Source organism: Cherax quadricarinatus, chromosome 70 (assembly GCF_038502225.1).
Source record: "Cherax quadricarinatus isolate ZL_2023a chromosome 70, ASM3850222v1, whole genome shotgun sequence".
NCBI classification, from domain to species: Eukaryota; Metazoa; Arthropoda; class Malacostraca; order Decapoda; family Parastacidae; genus Cherax; species Cherax quadricarinatus.
The window spans coordinates 15,019,166-15,039,412 of NC_091361.1; the positions used below are offsets into that span (position 1 = coordinate 15,019,166).

The 20,247-nt window shown below is 42.1% G+C and overlaps 2 protein-coding genes across 2 annotated transcripts in view; one reads left to right on the forward strand and one right to left on the reverse strand.

Moving 5' to 3' along the window:
- The window catches only part of LOC128695258 (uncharacterized), a 1,855,180-nt gene that overhangs the window by 1,508,419 nt on the left and 326,514 nt on the right, over window positions 1–20,247 (forward strand). The window lies entirely within an intron of this gene.
- Window positions 1–20,247, reverse strand: part of LOC128705395 (oplophorus-luciferin 2-monooxygenase non-catalytic subunit-like) — a 192,437-nt gene that overhangs the window by 158,578 nt on the left and 13,612 nt on the right. Inside the window, exon 4 of the mRNA XM_070099903.1 lies at window positions 19,613–19,700. Within this exon, the coding sequence (XP_069956004.1) occupies window positions 19,613–19,700 (88 nt within the window). The remainder of the gene's footprint in view (window positions 1–19,612; window positions 19,701–20,247) is intronic.

Here is a 20,247-nt window from a genome sequence, read left to right on the forward strand (position 1 = left end):
CTGCTTGTTTCCCACACACACCCATACCTCTACCTTCCATCAGTTTAAAATCATAGGCATTTCACCAATGGCCTTCTCAATCGAGTCTGCAAGTGCTACCACCCCAGCCCCAGAGAGATGTACCCCATCCCTTGCATACATATCATGTTTGCCATAAAAGTTGTTCCAGTTGTCAATGAATGGGATTGCAAGTTCCTTGCAGTATCTGTCTAGCCAGCAATTTACACCAATTGCCCTAGACAACCATTCATTTCCTACTCCCCTTCTAGGCAAGATGCTACATATGATTGGGATCCCTCCCTTAGACTTAATGAAATCTATAGCTGACCTGTACTTATCTAGCAGCTCTTCTCTCCTACCCTTCCCAATATCATTTCCACCAGCACTGAGACAGATAATGGGCTTGCTCCCATTACCTGACATGATATTATCCAGCCTGTTGACAATGTCCCCAACACCAGCTCCAGGGAAGCACACTCTATCTCTCATCTTCTTATTCCTATTACAAAAAGCACGGTCAATGTATCTTACCTGAGAGTCACCAACCACAAGAATGCGCTTACCTCCATTAGCAGGGGCAGTAGTACCCTTACCTTCACTGGCCACTGAAGTACATTCATCCTGAAGAACAGAGAAGCGATTTCCTACCTTCAGATCTTCACTCTTAACTTTCCTTACTCTGATGCGCCTTCCATTACTGTGAACTACTCGCCACTTGTAGCAGGTGCTGGGCTGCACCTCACTGCTGGTAGCCGTTGCTGCCTCCCCAACTACAGCCTCCTCACAGCGAGAGACAGACTGCACCTCGCTGCTAGAAGCCTCATTCCCCACAACTCCAGCCACCTCACACTCTCTCCCAGACCCATTGAGGTGGACCTTCAGCCTCCTAATCTCCTCCTGGAGAAGCAAGACCTCCTCCTTCAACTCTCCAACCTCAATTTTTAAAACACTGCAGAAGCAAGCCATGCTTTGTAACCGTCCACACTAATCCCCAAAGCAGCTCAGGGTCTGTGACCTCACGTGACGACTGACCACTGAGTACTGACGACTGACCACTGAGTACTGACGACTGACCACTGAGTACTGACTTCTGGAGGTCGCAAGGTGGTAATTGCAGTGATATAACTCACTACAGAACAGCAGGAGGCCAAGGCAAGAGTATGATAAGAGTAATAGAGTGATAGTCGACAAACTGGCTGAAGTGACCAGAAAGGTTTATGCGAGCAGGGGAAAGCTGCAGATTATGGGTAACTTCAGTCACAAGGAAATCAACTGGGAGACCCTAGAGCCACAAGGGGGCCCAGAAACGTGGAGGGCTAAGATGATGGAGGTGGTACTGGAAAATATCATGTACCAACACGCAAGGGACACTACGAGAGAAAAAGGAGATTACCCAAGGGTAACAGAAATAACGAGGATAGCCAGGATGAGCCCTTGGTTCACACAAAGGTGAAGGGAGGCCAAAACCAAGGGTGCTAGAGAATAGAAGTATAGAAGGCAAAGGACCCAGGAGAATAAGGAGAGCAGTCATTGAGCCAGAAATAATTATGCACAGGTAAGAAGGGAGGCTCAACGACAGTTCAAAAATAACATAGCAGCGAAAGCCAAATCTGACCAGAAGCTGTTATACAGCCACATCGGGAGGAAAACAACAGTCAAGAAAAAGGTAATCAGGCTGAGGAATGAAGGAGGGGAGATCACAAGAAACGACAGCCAGGTATTTGAGGAGCTTAACTGGAGATTCAAAGAAATGTTTAAAGAGGAGACAGAAGAGGCTCCAGAAAGTTGGAGGTTGGGTACACCATCAACTGTCAGACACAATACATATAACCAAGGAAGAAGTGAAGAGGCCGCTAAGCGAACTAGATACCTCAAAGGCGATGGGGCCGGATAACATCTCTCCATAGGTCCTAAGAGAGGGAGCAGAGGCGCTATGTGTATCACTAATAACAATCTTCAACATACCTATCGAAACAGGGCGACTACCTGAGTTATGGAAGACAGCAGATGTAGTCCCATTTTTTAGAAAAGGAGACAGACACGAAGCATTAAACTACAGACTAGTGTCACTGGCATGTATTGTATGCAAAGTCATCGAGAGGAATATCAAAAAAGTGGTGGAACACCTACAAAGGTTTAAGGGACAGGGTGACAGCAGTAAGACAAGAGACAGATTGGTGGGCAGATTGCATTTTCTTGGACTGTAAGAAGGCGTTTGACACAGTTCTACTCAAGAGCTTAGTGCAAAAGCTGGAGGACCAGGCAGGGATAACTGCTATGGATCAGGCAATACCTGTTAGGAAGACAGCGAGTCATAGTACGTGGCGAGGTGTCAGAGTGTGCATCTGTGACGGGGTTCCACAGGAGTCAAGCCTAGGACTGGTGCTGTTTTTGGTATTTGTGAACGACATGACAGCAGGAATAGACTCAGAAGTGTCACTGTTTGCAGATGATGTGAAGCTAATGAGAAGAATTCAAGCGGACGTGGACCAAGCAGAACTACAGACAGGCTGCAAACCTGGTCCAGCAACCAGCTCCTGGAACTCAACCCCACTAAGCGCAAAGTCATGAAGATTGTGGAAGGGCAAAGAGGACCACAGACGGAGTACAGTCTAGGGGGCCAGAGACTATAAACCTCACTCAAGGAAAATGATCTTGGAGTGAGTATAACACCGGGTACATCTCTTGAGGCGCACATCAACCAAATAATTACTGCAGCATACGGGCGCCTATCAAACCAAAGAACATCATTCCGACATCTCAATAAGGAATCGTTCAGGACTCTGTACACCGTGTACGTTAGGCCTACATTGGAGTATGCAGCACCAGTTTGGAACCCACACCTATCCAAGCTCGTAAGGAAACTAGAGAAAGTGCAAAGGTTTGCAATAAGCCTTGTCCTGGAGTTACAGCAACAAGGGGTCACAGTTGAAAGTTGAAGACTCAGATGAATCACAGGGAGGTTAGGAAGTATTTCTTCACTCAGAGTTGTCAGGAAATAGAATATTCTGGGGAAGTGATGTAGTGGAGACAGGATCCATACATAGCTTTAAGAAGAGCTCATGGAGGAGGATGAATGACCTAGTAACGACCAGAGAAGTGGTGGGGTCAGGAGCTATTACTCTATTCCTGCAACCACAAGTAGGTGAGAACTAGGCGAGTACGTACACACACACACACACACACACACACACACACACACACACACACACACACACACACACACACAAACACACACAGGCACACACACACACACACACACACACACACACACACACACACACACACACACACACACACACACACACACACACACACACAATAGGCTGAAGCGGGTTACAGGGGCAGTGACCAGAGAAGACACAGCATATGAAGCTGCGAGGCCGAACAGGAAGGAAGGAATTATGAATTATGCTAAGGTCATATCAGTCTGCCAAGGAGGACCAAGGAGTGAAAGGGAAGATCAGCTGGTTGCAGATGGAGAGGGTGATAGGTCGAATGCTGAGGCACAACAAGGCTATCAAGAGCCACTGGAAAAATCAAGGGAGAAACTGACCACATACAGGCAGGATCCAGAGTCACAGAGGGTGAGGCAATGGGAGGAAGAAAGGGCAAAATCAGTGTTTATCCATGGGCTTCAGGAGAGAGAGGAAAGGACACACACTGAAAGGCAGCAGGAAGAAAGAAAGGAGATTGAGAAAATCATCACGGAAATAGGTGAAGAGATGGACGAGATTGTAAATTTTCAGAGAATAGGGGGGTACTCGAAGGGGAGAAACCGACCAATCAAGCTGATTCTCAGGACGGAAACAGTGCAGAACAGGATCCTCCAAGAGAAACCACGATTGAAATACTCGGAAGAGTACAAGAGGGTGTTCCTAGACAGAGACAGAACAAAATCAGAACGACAGCAGCTGAGGGAGAGGACAAAAAAGCGAAAGGAGATAGGAAAAGAGACAAGGAGGGAACCAGCAGAGGTCAGTCAGAGCAGAACAGAACAGCAAGGGCAAGCGCACACACAACTACTCTCAGAACCATACAACCTATCACACCATCCCAACACACACTACAATCCATACCCACAGCCTCCACCCAACACCGAGCTATAGAATCCCACAGTATGCCACCAGGTCTCCCACCCTCACAGGCCCCCAAAACCACAGTGTTGGAAAGGAAACTGAAGGTATGGTACACAAACGCTGATGGAATAACAATAAGTGGGAGGAGTGGCATGAAAGAGTCAAAGAAGCATCACCGGACATCATAGCTCTCACAGAAACCAAGCTTACAGGTATGATAACAGATGCCATCTTTCCAACGGGATACCAAATCCTGAGGAAAGACAGAGGGAACAGGGGGGGTGGAGGAGTGGCGTTGCTGATCAAAAATCGCTGGAATTTTGATGAGCTGGAGAGAGGAGACAGCGGAGAAGAAAGTGATTACATAGTGGGAACACTTCACTCTGGAGGTCCCAAGGTGGTAATAGCAGTGATGTATAACCCACCACAGAACAGCAGGAGGCCAAGGCAAGAGTACGACGAGAGCAATAGAGCGATGGTTGACACACTGGCTAGAGTGGCCAGAAGAGCTCATGCATGCAGGGCAAAGCTCCTGATCATGTGTGACTTTAACCACAAGGAGATCGATTGGGAGAACTTGGACCCACATGGGGGCCAAGATACATGGAGGGCTAAGATGATGGAGGTGGTACTGGAAAACTTCATTTGCCAACACGTAAGGGACACTACAAGAGAGAGAGGAGAGGATGAACCAGCAAGGCTGGACTTAGTATTCACCTTGAGTAGTGCAGATATCGAGGACATCACATATGAAAGACCCCTTGGGGCCAGTGACCATGTGGTTTTAAGCTTCGAAAACACAGTAGAGCTACAAGTGGAGGGAGAAGCAGGAAGGCCAGGACGAATGAAGCCAAACTACAAGAAAGGGGACTACACAGGAATGAGGAACTACCTGAACGGGGTTCAGTGGGACAGAGAACTGGCAGGGAAGCCAGTTAATGAGATGATGGAATATGTAGCAACAAAATGCAAGGAGGCTGAGGAGAGGTTTGTACCCAAGGGTAACAGGATTAATGAAAAAGCCAGGATGAGCCCATGGTTTACCCAAAGGTGCAGGGAGGCAAAAACCAAGTGTGCTAGGGAATGGAAGAAATATAGAAGGCAAAGGACCCAGGAGAATAAAGAGAACAGTCGTAGAGCCAGAAACGAATATGCACAGATAAGAAGGGAGGCCCAAAGACAATATGAAAATGACATAGCAGCGAAAGCCAAATCTGACCCGAAACTGTTGTACAGCCACATCAGGAGGAAAACAACAGTCAAGGACCAGGTAATCAGGCTAAGGAAGGAAGGAGGAGAGACAACAAGAAATGACCGTGAAGTATGTGAAGAACTCAACAAGAGATTCAAAGAAGTGTTCACAGAGGAGACAGAAGGGACTCCAGAAAGACGGAGAGGTGGGGCACACCACCAAGTGCTGGACACAGTGCACACAACCGAGGAAGAAGTGAAGAGGCTTCTGAGTGAGCTAGATACCTCAAAGGCAATGGGGCCAGATAACATCTCCCCATGGGTATTGAGAGAGGGAGCAGAGGCGCTATGTGTACCCCTAACAACAATATTCAATACATCTATCGAAACAGGGAGATTGCCTGAGGCATGGAAGACAGCAAATGTAGTCCCAATCTTTAAAAAAGGAGACAGACATGAAGCATTAAACTACAGACCAGTGTCACTGACATGTATAGTATGCAAAATCATGGAGAAGATTATCAGGAGAAGAGTGGCGGAACACCTAGAAAGGAATGATCTCATCAACAGCAGCCAACATGGTTTCAGGGACGGGAAATCCTGTGTCACAAACCTACTGGAGTTCTATGACATGGTGACAGCAGTAAGACAAGAGAGAGAGGGGTGGGTGGATTGCATTTGCTTGGACTGCAAGAAGGCGTTTGACACAGTTCCACACAAGAGATTGGTGCAAAAACTGGAGGACCAAGCAGGGATAACAGGGAAGGCACTTCAATGGATCAGGGAATACTTGTCAGGAAGACAGCAGCGAGTCATGGTACGTGGCGAGGTGTCAGAGTGGGCACCTGTGACCAGCGGGGTCCCGCAGGGGTCAGTCCTAGGACCAGTGCTGTTTCTGGTATTTGTGAACGACATGACGGAAGGAATAGACTCTGAGGTGTCCCTGTTTGCAGATGACGTGAAGTTGATGAGAAGAATTCACTCGATCGAAGACCAGGCAGAACTACAAAGGGATCTGGACAGGCTGCAGACCTGGTCCAGCAATTGGCTCCTGGAGTTCAATCCCACCAAGTGCAAAGTCATGAAGATTGGGGAAGGGCAAAGAAGGCCGCAGACGGAGTACAGTCTAGGGGGTCAGAGACTACAAACCTCACTCAGGGAAAAAGATCTTGGGGTGAGTATAACACCAGGCACATCTCCTGAAGCGCACATCAACCAAATAACTGCTGCAGCATATGGGCGCCTAGCAAACCTCAGAACAGCATTCCGACATCTTAATAAGGAATCATTCAGGACCCTGTACACCGTGTATGTTAGGCCCATATTGGAGTATGCGGCACCAGTTTGGAACCCACACCTAGCCAAGCACGTGAAGAAACTAGAGAAAGTGCAAAGGTTTGCAACAAGACTAGTCCCAGAGCTAAGAGGTATGTCCTACGGGGAGAGGTTAAGGGAAATCAACCTGACGACACTGGAGGACAGGAGAGATAGGGGGGACATGATAACGACATACAAAATACTGAGAGGAATTGACAAGGTGGACAAAGACAGGATGTTCCAGAGATTGGACACAGTAACAAGGGGACACAGTTGGAAGCTGAAGACACAGATGAATCACAGGGATGTTAGGAAGTATTTCTTCAGCCACAGAGTAGTCAGTAAGTGGAATAGTTTGGGAAGCGATGTAGTGGAGGCAGGATCCATACATAGCTTTAAGCAGAGGTATGATAAAGCTCACGGCTCAGGGAGAGTGACCTAGTAGCGATCAGTGAAGAGGCGGGGCCAGGAGCTCGGACTCGACCCCCGCAACCTCAACTAGGTGAGTACAACTAGGTGAGTACACACACACACACACACACACACACACACACACACACACACACACACACATTCAGCCAGGCACGTCCACATCTAAAGGAAAATTATCCCCTTTGTGTTGCTCGGTCATAACGCTCTTCCCTCTTCCTCCTCTTCTCATTTCACACTCAGGCTTTATCATTTCTTCCACCTCACTCTTCTCACACAAGCTTCATCTCGGACTCTTCCTTTTTTCTATTCTGAACCTCTCTTATTTCTTCGCATAACTTTGTCCTCCAATACCTCTCACCGTCCTCTCATCAAGTTGTACAGGGTCCTTCAAAACGCTAGGGTTTGGATGTTCTCTTTCAGTCGAAATCGGCAAATCTCACTAGATTTATGATGAGGCATATGTCTCATCATTATTGTGGGTTGCAGATCCTACCACACACAGTAACGGTTGTGGAATACTGATAAGTTTCCTATCTTTCTATATTGTGTGTGTATATATATATATATATATATATATATATATATATATATATATATATATATATATATATATATATATATATATATATATATATATATATATAATATGCAGTACATGAGGTGTGAGAGATACATGTCTAGTACATATTTTTGCATGTTTGTCACTGATTATAATGCGAAAATCTCCTCCAGCTCTTCAGAGCTGGGACGCATGCCCAAAATACAGCAGGCATTACCCTTCTTAACAGCAGCACTGAGTCGCTGGAACAGAAAACTAGCTGCCCTGGGAACTCTAGTTACCCTGATGAGTCTTTTGCCTAGTTTCTTAAGGAACTTAGATGCACTCTCTTCCCATGAGCCAAGGGTCTCCGAGCCTATGGGAACAAACATAAATGATGGCAAGTTCTCCATATTTTCTAGACTTTTGGGACTCCCTGAAGCTGGTGGCTGCCCGTCCTTCATCCCTGGTGTATTGGAGATAGGTATCAGCCAAGGTAGATGCATATGTATAGTCCCACACCACCTGCTTCCCGTTTGTCCACGCCTGAAGGATGATACCATCTGGACGCTTCTGGTTGCCATCAGATCTGCATAGTTGGGGTGGCTCCCTTACTGTTGGGAATCCGTTTGTTGTGAGGTTCCTCTTAATGTTATTAACCTCCTCATGTCTTGCAATCTTTCCCTCGGGCTTACGGGACACAATACCATGGCACCCGAATCGGTCTTCTGGTTCACAGCCACAAATACACCGGTGAGAATAGTGGCGGCAAGTCGAAGGGCAACACCAATTTGGATGGTCAGTGGGTCGAGGCGTGTGCCAAGGCTGGAGTTAGGAACAGCCAATAGAAAATCACCTGCATGAGCTCTTCATACATATATAAATATATATATATATATATATATATATATATATATATATATATATATATATATATATATATATATATATATATATGAGAGAGTGGGTGAGATGTTATCAACAAATTTTGTTGAAAATAGGAGAGGAGAGTTATTAAATGGAGAGTTAGAGGTATTGGGAAGATGGAGGGAATATTTTGAGGAATTGTTAAATGTTGTTGAAGATAGGGAAGCTGTGATTTCGTGTATAGGGCAAGGAGGAATAACATCTTGTAGGAGTGAGGAAGAGCCAGTTGTGAGTGTGGGGGAAGTTCGTGAGGCAGTAGGTAAAATGAAAGGGGGTAAGGCAGCCGGGATTGATGGGATAAAGATAGAAATGTTAAAAGCAGGTGGGGATATAGTTTTGGAGTGGTTGGTGCAATTATTTAATAAATGTATGGAAGAGGGTAAGGTACCTAGGGATTGGCAGAGAGCATGCATAGTTCCTTTGTATAAAGGCAAAGGGGATAAAAGAGAGTGCAAAAATTATAGGGGGATAAGTCTGTTGAGTGTACCTGGTAAGGTGTATGGTAGAGTTATAATTGAAAGAATTAAGAGTAAGACGGAGAATAGGATAGCAGATGAACAAGGAGGCTTTAGGAAAGGTAGGGGGTGTGTGGACCAGGTGTTTACAGTGAAACATATAAGTGAACAGTATTTAGATAAGGCTAAAGAGGTCTTTGTGGCATTTATGGATTTGGAAAAGGCGTATGACAGGGTGGATAGGGGGGCAATGTGGTAGATGTTGCAAGTGTATGGTGTAGGAGGTAGGTTACTGAAAGCAGTGAAGAGTTTTTACGAGGATAGTGAGGCTCAAGTTAGAGTATGTAGGAAAGAGGGAAATTTTTTCCCAGTAAAAGTAGGCCTTAGACAAGGATGTGTGATGTCACCGTGGTTGTTTAATATATTTATAGATGGGGTTGTAAGAGAAGTAAATGCGAGGGTCTTGGCAAGAGGCGTGGAGTTAAAAGATAAAGAATCACACACAAAGTGGGAGTTGTCACAGCTGCTCTTTGCTGATGACACTGTGCTCTTGGGAGATTCTGAAGAGAAGTTGCAGAGATTGGTGGATGAATTTGGTAGGGTGTGCAAAAGAAGAAAATTAAAGGTGAATACAGGAAAGAGTAAGGTTATGAGGATAACAAAAAGATTAGGTGATGAAAGATTGAATATCAGATTGGAGGGAGAGAGTATGGAGGAGGTGAACGTATTCAGATATTTGGGAGTGGACGTGTCAGCGGATGGGTCTATGAAAGATGAGGTGAATCATAGAATTGATGAGGGAAAAAGAGTGAGTGGTGCACTTAGGAGTCTGTGGAGACAAAGAACTTTGTCCTTGGAGGCAAAGAGGGGAATGTATGAGAGTATAGTTTTACCAACGCTCTTATATGGGTGTGAAGCGTGGGTGATGAATGTTGCAGCGAGGAGAAGGCTGGAGGCAGTGGAGATGTCATGTCTGAGGGCAATGTGTGGTGTGAATATAATGCAGAGAATTCGTAGTTTGGAAGTTAGGAGGAGGTGCGGGATTACCAAAACTGTTGTCCAGAGGGCTGAGGAAGGGTTGTTGAGGTGGTTCGGACATGTAGAGAGAATGGAGCGAAACAGAATGACTTCAAGAGTGTATCAGTCTGTAGTGGAAGGAAGGCGGGGTAGGGGTCGGCCTAGGAAGGGTTGGAGGGAGGGGGTAAAGGAGGTTTTGTGTGCGAGGGGCTTGGACTTCCAGCAGGTATGCGTGAGCGTGTTTGATAGGAGTGAATGGAGACAAATGGTTTTTAATACTTGACGTGCTGTTGGAGTGTGAGCAAAGTAACATTTATGAAGGGATTCAGGGAAACCGGCAGGACTTGAGTCCTGGAGATGGGAAGTACAGTGCCTGCACTCTGAAGGAGGGGTGTTAATGTTGCAGTTTAAAAACTGTAGTGTAAAGCACCCTTCTGGCAAGACAGTGATGGAGTGAATGATGGTGAAAGTTTTTCTTTTTCGGGCCACCCTGCCTTGGTGGGAATCGGCCAGTGTTATAATAAATAAATAAATATATATATATATATATATATATATATATATATATATATATATATATATATATATATATATAGATAGATAGATATATAATATATATATATATATATATATATATATATATATATATATATATATATATATATATATATATATATATATACACACTGTTGAGTAGACTTCAGGATGTACATGTTTATAGACGGGCCACAGATATATCAGATCACTTTCTAGTTGTAGCTACACTGAGAGTAAAAGGTAGATGGGATACAAGGAAAATAGAAGCATCAGAGAAGAGAGAGGTGAAGGTTTATAAACTAAAAGAGGAGGCAGTTAGGGTAAGATATAAACAGCTATTGGAGGATAGATGGGCTAATGAGAGCATAGGCAATGGGGTCGAAGAGGTATGGGGTAGGTTTAAAAATGTAGTGTTAGAGTGTTCAGCAGAAGTTTGTGGTTACAGGAAAGTGGGTGCGGGAGGGAAGAGGAGCGATTGGTGGAATGATGATGTAAAGAGAGTAGTAAGGGAGAAAAAGTTAGCATATGAGAAGTTTTTACAAAGTAGAAGTGATGCAAGGTGGGAAGAGTATATGGAGAAAAAGAGAGAGGCTAAGAGAGTGGTGAAGCAATGTAAAAAGATAGCAAATGAGAGAGTGGGTGAGATGTTATCAACAAATTTTTTTGAAAATAAGAAAAAGTTTTGGAGTGAGATAAACAAGTTAAGGAAGCCTAGAGAACAAATGGATTTGTCAGTTAAAAATAGTTTAGTTTAATATGTTTATTATGCACCCCATACCCATCCTGTGGGTGGTAGTCAAAAGATTACAGAGGTACATAATTGGTCCAGGGACTGGACTCCAAAGTTTTGATAGCTGAGCAAGTTACAAAGGTAATGAACTAGATCTGGTCATAATCATGACCAAGTTACAAAGGTAATGAGCTCCAGGTAGAGCGGGTCATACTCATGAATTATTGCAAATGTAATGAATCAGGAATAAATGAATGAGGAGAGTTATTAAATGGAGAGTTAGAGGTATTGGGAAGATGGAGGGAATATTTTGAGGAATTGTTAAATGTTGTTGAAGATAGGGAAGCTGTGATTTCGTGTATAGGGCAAGGAGGAATAACATCTTGTAGGAGTGAGGAAGATCCAGTTGTGAGTGTGGGGGAAGTTCGTGAGGCAGTAGGTAAAATGAAAGGGGGTAAGGCAGCCGGGATTGATGGGATAAAGATAGAAATGTTAAAAAGCAGGTGGGGATATAGTCTTGGAGTGGTTGGTGCAATTATTTAATAAATGTATGGAAGAGGGTAAGGTACCTAAGGATTGGCAGAGAGCATGCATAGTTCATTTGTATAAAGGCAAAGGGGACAAAAGAGAGTGCAAAAATTATAGGGGGATAAGTCTGTTGAATATACCTGGTAAAGTGTATGATAGAGTTATTATTGAAAGAATTAAGAGTAAGACGGAAAATAGGATAGCAGTTGAACAAGGAGGCTTTAGGAAAGGTAGGGGGTGTGTGGACCAGGTGTTTACAGTGAAACATGTAAGTGAACAGTGTTTAGATAAAGCTAAAGAGGTCTTTGTGGCATTTATGGATTTGGAAAAGGCGTATGACAGGGTGGATAGGGGGGCAATGTGGCAGATGTTGCAGGTGTATGGTGTAGGAGGTAGGTTACTGAAAGCAGTGAAGAGTTAAGAAGTTAGGAGGTGCGGGATTACCAAAACTGCTGTCCAGAGGGCTGAGGAAGGGTTGTTGAGGTGGTTCGGACATGTAGAGAGAATGGAGCGAAACAGAATGACTTCAAGAGTGTATCAGTCTGTAGTGGAAGGAAGGCGGGGTAGGGGTCGGCCTAGGAAAGGGTGGAGGGAGGGGTTAAAGAAGGTTTTGTGTGCGAGGGGCTTGGACTTCCAGCAGGCATGCGTGAGCGTGTTTGATAAGAGTGAATGGAGACAAATGGTTTTTAATACTTGACGTGCTGTCGGAGTGTGAGCAAAGTAACATTTATGAAGGGGTTCAGGGAAACCGGCAGGCCGGACTTGAGTCCTGGAGATGGGAAGTACAGTGCCTGCACTCTGAAGGAGGGGTGTTAATGTTGCAGTTTAAAAACTGTAGTGCAAAGCACCCTTCTGGCAAGACAGTGATGGAGTGAATGATGGTGAAAGTTTTTCTTTTTCGCTCCACCCTGCCTTGGTGGGAATCGGCCAGTGTGATAATATATATATATATATATATATATATATATATATATATATATATATATATATATATATATATATATATATATATATATATATATATATATATATAGAGATACATTGTTGATATAAAGGTGGCATATACGGTACATGTTGTTACGTGTGTATCACCGATTATAAGGCGAAAATCTCATCCAGCTCCTCAGAGCTGGGGCGTGTGCCCAAAATACAGCAGGCATTACCCCTTTGAACAGCCGCACTGAGCCACTGGAACAGAAAACTAGCTGCCCTGGGATCCCTAGTTACCCTGATGAGTCTTTTTCCCAGCTCCTTAAGGAATTTAGATGCACTCTTTCCCCATGAGCCAAGGGTCTCTGAGCCTATGGGAACAAACATATAATGATGGGCAAGTTCTCCATATTTTCTAGACTTTTGGGACTCCCTGAAGCTGGCAGCTGCCCCTCCTTCCTCCCTGGTGTATTGGAGATAGGTATCAGCCAAGGTAGATGCACATGTATAGTCCCACACCACCTGCTTCCCATCTGTCCAGGCTTGAAGGGTGATACCATCTGGACGCTTCTGGCTGCCATCAGATCTGCATAGTTGGGGTGGCTTCCTTACTGCTGGGCATCCAGCTGTTGTGAGGCTCCTCTTGATAATGTTATTAACCTCCTCATGTCTTGCAATCTTTCCCTCATATTTACGGCACACAAGACCATGGTACCCGAATCGGTCTGCTGCTTCAATGCCACAAATACACCTGTGTTCGGCGAGAATAGGGGCGGCAAGTCGAAGGGCAACACCGATGCGGATGGTCTGTGGGTCGAGACGTGTGCCAAGGCTGGAGTTGGGAACAGCCAACAGAAAGTCCCAAGCATGAGGGGCTCTCACTGCCAGGAGGTGGGCTCTATCCTTCCCTGACACACTCTGAAGAATTGTTGAGGCAATATTTTCCACTATTGGACCATCCCAGTGCGATTCTTTGTAGTTGTTGGGGGGAGCAGGTCTGGCTCCAGAGCCCGTTAGATTATCCCAGATCATTGCTCCGTCAATGAATTTTTGGTCCTGGACTCCTATCTTGTCCCTAAGATGTTCAGGGAGAATCGCTGCTACAAGCTCTCTGGATGCAATACACGAGGACAGAAAAGCAGGTAACGCAATCTGTGATGACTTGCGGACACCAATGCCTCGTAGTTTGACTGGAAGTGTAGCTTGGTTCCACTGCCCGTCTTCTAGAGTAAGGTTAAGTACTTTCGTAAAACTCTGCCTCAGAATACTGTCATATTCGTGCAGTATAGGGTTATCATATGAAGGTGCACATCTTAGGAAATATGTCAACCTGGGCAGACTCAAGCACTTTGTGAGAAGGTACAAGGCATCGTGGGTGTCCAGATTGCCTATTCGTTGTTCCATTCTCCTTAACTCTTCCAATTTCTTCCTGAGAATTGTGTCAATGGCATTGCTTCCCAGAGGTGCTCCTAGCAAGACACTATTCGTGGGGGCAATGACTGCTGCTCCTGGTAGTTTTGATCTCACTGCATTTATCACTTGTTGACTGACTGAGATGATTTCACATTTGGATGGATTCAGGATGAGACCCATATATGTATATATATATATATATATATATATATATATATATATATACATATATATATATATATATATATATATATATATATATATGTATGTATGTATGTATGTGTGTGTGTGTGTGTGTGTGTGTGTGTGTGTGTGTGTGTGTGTGTGTGTGTAATGTGTGTGTGTGTGTGTGTGTGCAAAATAACCACCATAGGCAATGGGGATGAAAATGTATGGGGTAGGTTTAAGAATGTAGTGTTAGTGTTTAGCAGAAGTTTGTGGTTACAGGAAAGTGGGTGCGGGAGGGAAGAAAAGCGATTGGTGGAATAATGTAAAGAGAGTAGTAAAGAAGAAAAAAGTTAGCATATAAGAAGTTTCTACGAAATAGAAATGATGCATGGAGAGAAAATTGTATGGAGAGAAAGAGAGAGGTTAGGAGAGTGAAGCAGTGTAAAAAGAGCGCAAATGAGAGAGTGGGTGAGATGTTATCAACAAGTTTTGTTGAAAATTAGAAAAAGTTTTGGAGTGAGAATAAGTTGCGGAAGCCTAGGAAACGAATTGATTTGAGAGTTAAAATTAGGAGAGGAGAGTTATTAAATGGAGAGTTAGAGGTATCGGGAAGAGGGAGGGAATATTTTGAGGCATTGTTAAAATTGCATATAGGTGAACAGTATGTAGATAAGGGTAAAGAGGTTTTGTGGCATTTATGGATTTGGAAAAGGCGTATGACAGGATGGAGGGGAGCAATGTGGCAGATGTTGCAAATGTATTGAATAGGAGGTAGGTTACTGAAAGCAGTGAAGAGTTTTTACGAGGATAGTGAGGCTCAGGTTAGAGTATGTAGGAGAATGGGAGATTATTTCCCAGTAAAAGTAGGTCTTAGACATGCATATGTGATGTCATCAGATGGGGTTGTAAGAGAAGTGAATGTTCGGGTGTTGGCAAGAGGTGTGGGTTTCAAAGATAAAGAATCTAACACAAAGTAGGAGATGTCACAGTTGCTCTTTGCTGATGACACTGTCCTTTTGGGAGATTCTGAACAGAAGTTACAGAGCTTGGTGAATGAGTTTGGTAGGGTATGTAAAAGAAGAAAATTAAAAGTGAATATAGGAAAGAGTAAGGTGATGAGGATAATAAATTAGGTGATGAAGGATTGGATATCAGATTGGAGAGAGAGTATAGAGGAGGTGAATGTTTTCAGATATTTAAGAGTGGATGTGTCAGCAGATGGGTCTATGAAGGAAGAGGTGAATCATAAAATTGATGACGGGAAAAAGGTGACTGGTGCACTTAGGAGTCTGTGGAGGCAAAGACTTTGTCCATGGAAGCAAAGAGGGTATTTTACGAGAGTATAGTTATACTAACGCTCTTATGTGCGTATGAAGCATGGGTGGAGAATGTTGCAACAAGGAGAAGGCTGGAGGCAGTGGAGATGTTATGTCTGAGGGCAATGTGTGTTGTGAATATAATGCAGAGAATTCGTTGTTTGTAAATTAGGAGGAGGTGCAGGATTGCCAATACTATTATCGACAGAGCTGAAGAGGGTTTATTAAGGTGGTTCGAAACATGTAGAATGGATGGAACAAAATAGAATGACTTCGAGGGTGTATAAATCTGCAGAGGAGGGAAGGCAGGTAGGGAGGGGTCGGCCAAGGAAAGGTGGTTGGAGGGAAGGGGTAAAGGACGTTTTGTGTGCGAGGGGCTTGGACTTCCAGCAAGCATGTGTGAGCGTGTTTGATAGGAGTGAATGGAAACGAATGGTTTTTAGGACTTGTGCTGTTAGAGTGTGAGCAAGGTAACATATATAAAGGTATTCAGGAAAACCGGCAGGCCGGACTTGAGTCCTGGAGTTAGGAAGTACAGTCGCTGTATTCTGAAGGAGGGATGTTAATGTAAGTTTTATAACTGTAGTGTAAGCGCTCCTCTATCAAAACAGTGATGGAGTGAATGATGAAAGTTTTTCTTTTTCGGGCCACCCTGCCTTGGTGGGAGACGGCAAATAAGTTTATATATATATATATATATATATATATATATATATATATATATATATATATATATATATATATATATATGGCTGAAGGAGACTCGAACCTACGAACCTTAGGACAAGGTACGCAGTGCTTTACCAATCTACCCACACTGGACCAATACCTTGGCGTGTAGCATGAGCTACACGTTTGATCCAAGGCAGCCAGCTTTCAGGGAGAAAGCTTACAGCTTTTCATCTCATCCCCTGCATGCATCAGCCTTACTAGAGATTTGAACAATGCATTGTTCAAATCTCTAGTAAGGCTGATGCATTCAGGCGATAAGATGAAAAGCTGTAAGCCTTCTCCCCGAAAGCTGGCTGCCTTGGATCAAAGTCTAGCGCAAGCTGGACTCCAAGGTATTGGTCCACTCTGGGTAGATTGGTAAAGCACTGCGTACCTTGTTCCAAGGTTCGTAGGTTCGAGTCTCCTTCAGCCAAAGATCAGTGTATATATATATATATATATATATATATATATATATATATATATATATATATATATATATATATATGTCGTGCCGAATAGGCAGAACTTGCGATCTTGGCTTAAATAGCAACGCTCATCTTGCCATATAGGACAAGTGAAAATTTGTGTATGCAATAATTTCGCCAAAATCATTCTGAACCTAACGAAAAAAATATATTTCACTGTGTTTGTTTAGTATTAAATTATTGTAAACAAATCTAAAATATATTTAGTTAGGTTAGGCTAAAATAAATTGTTCTTGTTATAATAAGGTTAAGTAAGTTTTCTAAGTTCCTTTTGGTGCAAAATTAAAAATTTTTACATCATCATTATTGAAAAAAAATGTATCTTTTAACGTGTAAGAGAAAATTTCAGAAATGACTTAATTTTAAATGAGTTCTTGCTAATTGACCAGTTTTACATATTCGGCACGACATATATATATATATATATATATATATATATATATATATAATGTCGTGCCGAATAGGCAGAACTTGTTATCTTGGCTTAAATAGCAACGCTCATCTTGCCATATAGGACAAACGAAAATTTGTGTGTGCAATAATTTCGCCAAAATCATTCTGAGCCTAATGAAAAAAATACATTTCACTGTGTTTGTTTAGTATGAAATTATTGTAAACGTATCTAAAATATATTAAGTTGGATTAGGCTAAAATAAATTGCGCTTGTTATAATAAGGTTAGATAAGTTTTCTAAGATTCTTTTGGTGCAAAATTATTAATTTTTACATTAACATTAATGAGTAAAAATATATCTTTAAACGTATATGAGAAAATTTAAAAAATGACTTAATTTTAAATGAGTTCTTGCTAATTGACCAGTTTTACCTATTAATCACGACATATATATATATATATATATATATATATATATATATATATATATATATATATATATATATATATATATATATATATATATATATATATATATATATATATATATATATATATATATTGCCGAATAGGTAAAACTGGTCAATTAGCAAAATCTCATTTAAAATTAATCCTTTCTAAAAAAAAATTTCTTATACGTTCAAAGATATATATTTTTTTAATTTATGTTAATGTAAAAATTAGTAATTTTGATTTTCCACCAAAAGAATCTTAGAAAACTTACCTAACCTGATTCTATCAAGTGCAATTTCATTTTGCCTCATCCAACTAAATATATTTTGGATAAGTTTACAATAATTTAATAATAAACGAATACAATTAAATATATTTTCTTCGCTAAGTTCAGAATGATTTTTGCGAAATTATGGCCACACTCGTGCTACCTCCAATTCTGTTTAAATGAGATTAGAATTGTGTATTAATGTTGGTAGAATTACTGGCAATGTTAGGTATAAGGACACAAGTGAGACTGATGTGACATTATATTGTGGTAACGTTTCACTCCCCAAGAACTTTGTCAGAACACTAGAAACAATACATGGACACAAGGTATATATAGGCTTAGTGAGGTGTAGCAGTTGTAATACTAGTTGTAGTAGTAGTAGTAGTAGTAGTAGTAGTAGTAGTAGTAGTAGTAGTAGTAGTGATACATGTAGAAAAAGTCAGCTTGTACACGAGTAAGAAGGTTATTAAAGCTATTGTTTGGGTAACATAAAAATAGGTCGGGCAAATATTTCTGGATGGGATTGAAAAGGCCTCTTTTATGTTTTTCTGTAGTGTCGGCAGCAGAGACTATGTGATGGCTGGGTTTACTGTTTTGCGGAGGATTCTTGCCAAGACTTCAGAGATGATGAAGCTGCCGTTATTTTGCTTAATTATGTTAGAAACCGAGATTCATGATGATTTACGTCTGCGGAAATTAGGTTTTTTGATCACTATTCGGGCGTCGTTGAATTTCATGAGGTGATTACTACTACCTTCACTAGTACTGCAGCTATTATATATACCCTCTGTGTCCATGTATTGTTTGTAACGGCTTGATAAAACTCCTGGAGAGCGAAACGTTGCCGCAATTAAATGTCACATTTGTTGCACTTGTGTCCTTTTTTCCTAGCGTAGAATTGTGTAGTTGAAGGCTCTCTTCCCACCCTCCAATTCCTCTGGCCAACTTGTTGACGAAAAAGAAGATAGATGTTATGATGCTGCGAGATTTCATTATTAATATTTCTATTATTATTATTTTTCGTTATAATTGTTATTGTTTCTGAACTAACACCAGGATCCAGGTAACCACAGCCACAACTTATTGATAATGGCTGTAAAGTGCATGTCCAGCTGCATCTTAAGTGATTGTATTGATTTTGCATTTATCATTTCAGCAGGTAATTTATTCCTTCGTTCAATAATTCTTTGCTAACAGGAGCTCAGTGAACATATTCGAAATGACTTAAATTGCACGCCAGTTATGAATTTTTTTCCGCCACGGTTTATTTAAAATGTTTTTTTTTTAAGAATGAAGATTTAATATATAGATTTAATACATAGATTTAATATATAGATTGTAATATATAGAGCGTGGATGGCCTTTTGGTCCCAGAAGTCTTAAAACTGTAACACTTCCTTTCCCTCCCTCCCAGTGCTAAATGCAAATGAAGGAATCTCTAAGTACATGTAATATTTATTGCCTGTTTTCTCCCATTCCTACAATCTCGTCCAATACCTCTCACTTCGAATCATTTTCTGCCTCATTTCCATCACACAGATGACCAAAAGCTACAGCGACGGGTCATCATATGCCTAAGACCCGCGTCAGGAAACACTTGTCCTGTTTCCTGACAAATCTTAATAAACCTAACCCTTTCTTCGACCCCCTTACATTAATATATTTTGAAAATGTAAATAAATTGAACTAAAAAAAAGGCAATTTGTTATGGTACTCACGTAATATCTCCTTGTGGAGGTGACCCAAAGCAGAGTACATGGAAGACAGCCTCGTCATGTTGGAGTTCGGGTACTCTGGACTCAGTGCCTGTAAAGAGAAAGAACAAAGAATATTAAAATCGCTCCAACGAAGAATGCTAAAATCATTCAGACATGACATCTCCACTGCCTCCAGCCTTCTCCCTGTTGCAACATTCACCACCCATGCTTCACACCCATATAAGAGCGTTGGTATAAGTACTCTCACACATTCCCCTCTTTGCTTCCACGGATAATATTTGTCTCCTCAGACTTCTCAATGTGCCACTCACCTTTTTTCCGTCGTCAAACGAACAACGTTAAAATCACTCGAATGAAGAAAATTAAAATCACTCGAACGAAGAATGTTAAAATCACGAAGAATGTTAAAATCACAAAGAATGTTAAAATCACGAAGAATGTTAAAATCACGAAGAATGTTAAAATCACGAAGAATGTTAAAATCACGAAGAATGTTAAAATCACGAAGAATGTTAAAATCACGAAGAATGTTAAAATCACGAAGAATGTTAAAATCACGAAGAATGTTAAAATCGCTCTTTGTGTATACGCACTGAGTATGTTTAGGGCCACTGTATGTATAAGCCAACTTTATC